Genomic DNA, 5,274 nt, shown 5'->3' on the forward strand with positions numbered 1-5,274 from the left:
AAGATCCTGAAGACCACCTAAATAAGAGATCCTGAAGACCAACCAAACCAAATAAGAGATCCTGAAGACCAAAAAAAATTGAAGGTTATAATTATACTTTAGACATGTTCGGCATACTCACATCTTATTATGGAACAATTCCACCTAATTATCACACAACAACCAGCAAATCACATTTCTATGTAAAAAGATTGAGATTTGTCTGTTCTTATTAGGTAGATTTTAAGGTGTTTCATTGTGTGTTATAAGTAATTAGTTTTGATGCACTCTTTAGTGTGATGATCCATATTACTTGTGCGATCTCAAACTTAATAAGTATACAGGCGTTTAAAGTACTCCTTCCTAAGAAACAAAATTTGGTATGAGCTTGTATCAATGGAGGGGACAAATACCTCTAATTATTAGAGCTTGGGTACTCACAATGGAAGGCTACAACACCTTACCTCCCAAAATCTATTTGGTTCTTATAAGAATAGGTAAGAGATCCATAAATAAAATAAATGTTAGGACTTAGGTGTTTTTTTTTGTTAAGAGAGGACTTAGGTGTTAGGAGTTGTATTTTGATGGAGCTATTTGGTCGGTTATGGCCCCATCACCAAACAAAAATATTAGGGATACAAAAGTTAGATTTAGAAAAATCAGAAGTTTCCGTAGTTGTTAGTTAAAAAAAATATATATTTATTATACCTATTTTATGAACAATAATTTTCAAATCAGTACAAAACGGTTTAAGTTTTAGTAGCTAAGTATTTGAATTTGTTATTTTTGTTAGTTCTCAAAACAAACTATTACTGAAATCTCAAGAAAAATAAAATAATCGAAGTCATACTCTACCTGATCATTCAAGTGAGTAGAGTTCACCGACTGGGTTAGACAGATGTGATACTTTATCTTATTCTGGGTCATATATGTATAATTTAACTATGTTTGTATCGTAGGACAGAGTAACATTTTGCAACAAAGAAAATGTGGGTATATCCGGGATATACTAGAGAAAATGGGTGTATATCCGGGATATACTAGAGAAAATGTGTGAGTGGATTGAGTAACATTTTTCAATAAATAAGCAACATCAATAACCAACCATTTTAAATGTCTCCATAATAGAGAAAAAAATAGGTCTAAATATAACCACAAAAACACAAACACAGGACCATCAATCCTCCATAACATGAGATCCACATATGGAAAAAGGTTCTGCAGTGAAGTTAAGGAGTGGGAACCCACACTACCTTATCCTTTCTTACCTATCCACCCACACAGGCTACACTATCAAATGAAAGTAGAGAGAGAGAGAGAAAGAAAGGGGAAAGTAGAGAGAGTTGGAAAAATAGAGAGACAGAGAAATCTTTCTCAAATAAGAAGAGAATATGCTAAGAGAACGGTGGTTAAAGAACTCTTCTCCTCCACCACCCCTTTTCTTTCTTTCCATCACTTTCCATCAATTAAACTTCCTCCACCCAATCACTCATAATAATATTATATCATATCCTTTGCCCCTTCACATCAAAAAAAAAAAAATCCTTTGCCCCTAGCCTTTCTTAACAAGCCTTTCAAGTGTTAAGATCTTTTGCTCATCTTTCAATTTTTTTCTTTGAATATTTCTCTCCATGTGTTTCATATATTTCTCATAAAAAAGTAACATTTTAAACTATAGTCTGTAATATACTAAGACACATGACCTGTCGAACAATGACTAAAATAACTAAGAAGTAACTCCGCTGCCAAAGATCTCTCGTGTGACTACTAACAATCAAATGAGCCAACAAGTTTTCGTATCATAGTTCAATGTTTGTAATCAAGTCCTCATAGCACATGGAGGTGGTGTCTTTATGTATAACTAATAGACCATAGAATTCGACTTTTTTCTAGTATAAAATGCTGACAATGAAGATCTTGTGTGAACGGACCGTTCACATAACAATCCTCCAGTAAAAAGAACCACAAAATGTAATCAAACATTACAATGTATAGGTCCTGCAACATCTCTTCCTAAATGGGTGAGACCCACCAACTCATTCTAAACCGTCAAAACTACAATTTGTATTAGATTCGTAACCAATGATTGGATATATTTAGACCGTCCAATTTCCCTTTCATTACCCTATGCCAAACCTAATTCCTTTTCATACTAAATTTGTTGACAAAAAATTGATAGTCGGACTTACTCGCTACTTAATTCTGATTCAGTTAGGTAGACATGAATGATAGAGATAAGTGAGATTCATTTTCGTCTCTAAATCCAGTCAGTCCACCTGAACCGCCCACATTCCATCTGGGTCTCGCTTATATGTTCATTTCTTTAGCCACACAAAACCACTTTAGTTTTTCGATTATTAATCTAACGGCCATTAATCTTCTATAGATGTTGTACCATAACTTACAATGCTCCTTAACGTACTGAATAATAACCATGAAAAGGGCGCAAAACTCTGGTATATCAACCAACGAAACACTTCCACCTTCTATACAAGTTTTTCAGTGGCTCAGCTATAACTTTTAGAGAGAGAAAGAGAGAGAGAGAGGGTGATTTCTAGAGAGAGAAAGCTTGACTTCTTCAGGTAACTGAGGAAGAAGATGTCGCGTAATTGTTCACAGTGTGGAAACAATGGTCATAACTCACGCACCTGTGGTGAAAATGGTGCTGTTACCGGCGGTTGTGCCGGTGGCGGTTGTGGTGGCAACGGTGGTTCTGATGGATCTATCTCCGGTGGATTTATGCTATTCGGTGTTAGAGTAACAGAAGGATCATTTAGAAAGAGTGTTAGTATGAACAATCTATCTCAATATGAACAATCTCATGAATCAAACACAGATATAGCTACTGGTTATGCATCTGATGATATTGTTCATAATTCAGCTCAAAATCGTGAACGAAAAAGAGGTAAAATCTTCAGATCTTTCAATTCATCTTCTAAATTTTCAAATTCATAATCAAATTTTTAAAGATTTTTGAATTTTGACTGGTTTTGTTCTTGTGGTTTGTGTGATGATTTAGGTGTTCCATGGACAGAAGAAGAACACAAATTGTTTTTATTAGGGTTACAAAAAGTAGGTAAAGGAGATTGGAGAGGAATTTCAAGAAATTTTGTCAAAACAAGAACTCCAACTCAAGTAGCAAGTCATGCTCAAAAGTATTTTCTTCGTCGAAGTAATCTTAATCGAAGAAGACGAAGATCTAGTCTCTTCGATATCACTACTGATACTGTAATTCTTCAACTCATAATATCAAATCTAGTGAAAAAAAATATTTTGCGATTGAGTCACAAATAAGTTTCCTTCAGTTTACGGGCAAAACTTTTTACCTTTTTGTCCCTAAATTGATAAACTACTTATATGTGATTCTATTACGAAATCAACCCTAACACTATGTCCTTCTGGAGTATGTGGTCTGATAAGATTTAGAGAAAAAATCGATCACATACTTTGGTTGAGATTTCACCGACATGCCCTAGTTGAGATTGTGCAGAGATAGTGGTAGGATATAAGACCATTAACCCTTAATTCATCGTTATAAGAATGGTTATTTTGTCATAGGGTCATCGCATATAAATTTCAGTCTAGGGCAGAACTTTTTGCCTTTTGTCTCTCAACTATTAAGATATTTATCTGTTATTCTATCACAAATGAACTCTAAATTTTTCAAGAAAACCTACAAAAATTAGATTATGGGGTTTTAAATTTTTGGGTTATTTTGCTAGAGTATAGACACACTGACACAGATAAATTCCAACTAATTGGGGTTCAAGGACAAACTTTATATGTTTTTGCTGACAGATCCTTGTTAGTGACCCTATTGCAAAATAACCCTTATCTTTAGTTGTTAATGAAGTTTGATATTTAATTTGATTTTGTTGAAACAGTTTAAGGGATTACCAATTGAAGAAGAAAGTAATGTTCATCAAGATCTCACACCTCAATCACCATCTCAAGTAAACTGCAAATTAGGTTTTCAAATGGGAGATCATGTTAAGAATTCAGAAGAGATCATAAATTCAGGAGGAGAAACATTAACATCAAAGCCTCCAAAGCTAATTCGTCCAAATCCTGTTCTTCCAATTCCACCTTCATCAAGATTGGCTAACTTGAATATAACACAGAAATCAATAATGGGTCCATCTCATTTATCTCTAAAACTCTCAATTTCTTCACCTTCATCACCTGAATCATCAAGAACATCTTCTTCACCAAGAAACTCTGCTTTTCAAACTATTTCATCAAACTTGAGTTCTGGAGAAATTGATTCTAATGGTGGAAGTATTATTAGTGTTGCTTGAATTCTGGAGAAGAACAAATTTTAATTATTATTGTTATTAGTATATTACATGTTGTAAATATTAAGAATGGAAGTGGGTGAATTGGAGAAGAGATAGATTAGGTTATTAATTCCTTCTATGTACAATGTCAGAGAGAGAGAGAGAGATGATAGGTTGTTTGTGGAGACTCTGTGTGGTTCTCTGTTTGTTTGTAGTTTAGAGAGAGAGAGAGAGAGAGTGAGAGGTTGTAAAAGATATTAAGAAAGTAGGGTTTGAGGTTAGTGTTATTAGAATAGTATGTTTCATTTAAAAAAAAGTATTGGTGCTCTTGTGATGGAGATCTTTTCAACTTTTTTTTTTTTTGATGAAGGAGATCTTTTCAACTTGTGTTTTTATTAAAGAAAAATGGAGGCTACAAAAGTAGACCTATACAACCATAAATACGAGTCAATTGTCAATATGAAAAAAATCATCAACAGACAGAGACCATTGATTTCGTGTTAGACAGAATAAGTTTTAACTTGTAGCCTCTTCTATTGTTACTCTTTTGTTTTGCTATTATTTTATCATTTAATTTTGTGGATGACTTGTTACGCTTCCAGGACATCAAAGTTCCGACAAGATTAAACAAACATACAAGATTTGGACAAAGAAAATGAGCTCACTTCTCTTTCAATCTCGCGCGTCCATCTAAATTGGTTGGGATTTTTTGGACCTAAAGGTCGACAAAATAACACATTTGTTCTATTTATATCATGGTTATCTCTTAACAAAAATGACCAACATTCATAGTAATTTGTCTAAATTTCTGCTCTCAAAGAAACTCATGTTGTTTCACTGGAATTGTGGAAAAACAAGAATCTAGTCTTCCTGTTTTAATAAAAACAGGGATACCCTTTAGAGTGTCTTTCTGAAATAAATTCAGAGATAACTTTATGTCTAAAAATTATTGTAATATTCGAAACAGATTAAACAGAAAAACTAATATAATTGAAAACAGTGATAAATTAGAAAGTTA

The 5,274-nt window shown here is 33.5% G+C and overlaps 1 protein-coding gene across 1 annotated transcript; it reads left to right on the forward strand.

The window, feature by feature from the left end:
* The first annotated feature begins 2,142 nt into the window (after window positions 1–2,142).
* LOC147542928 (transcription factor MYB1R1-like) lies at window positions 2,143–4,441 on the forward strand. The gene is made up of 3 exons (XM_086636305.1): window positions 2,143–2,884; window positions 2,999–3,207; window positions 3,864–4,441. Exons 1-3 carry the CDS (start codon window positions 2,578–2,580, stop codon window positions 4,275–4,277), a joined length of 930 nt encoding a protein of 309 aa, XP_086492431.1. The 5' UTR covers window positions 2,143–2,577; the 3' UTR covers window positions 4,278–4,441.
* Window positions 4,442–5,274: the final 833 nt, after the last annotated feature.

This window comes from Eschscholzia californica, unplaced genomic scaffold, assembly GCF_041429995.1.
Source record: "Eschscholzia californica isolate CP2 unplaced genomic scaffold, dmEscCali1.0.p SCAF_4, whole genome shotgun sequence".
Classification (NCBI taxonomy): domain Eukaryota; kingdom Viridiplantae; phylum Streptophyta; class Magnoliopsida; order Ranunculales; family Papaveraceae; genus Eschscholzia; species Eschscholzia californica.

Bases quoted from the DNA above. Each gene is read 5' to 3' on its own strand.
- LOC147542928 (XM_086636305.1), top strand. From the start codon at position 2,578: ATGTCGCGTAATTGTTCACAGTGTGGAAACAATGGTCATAACTCACGC. The intron at 2,885-2,998 runs GTAAAATCTTCA...GTGATGATTTAG, and splicing joins AAATCGTGAACGAAAAAGAG to GTGTTCCATGGACAGAAGAA. The intron at 3,208-3,863 runs GTAATTCTTCAA...TTGTTGAAACAG, and splicing joins TCGATATCACTACTGATACT to TTTAAGGGATTACCAATTGA.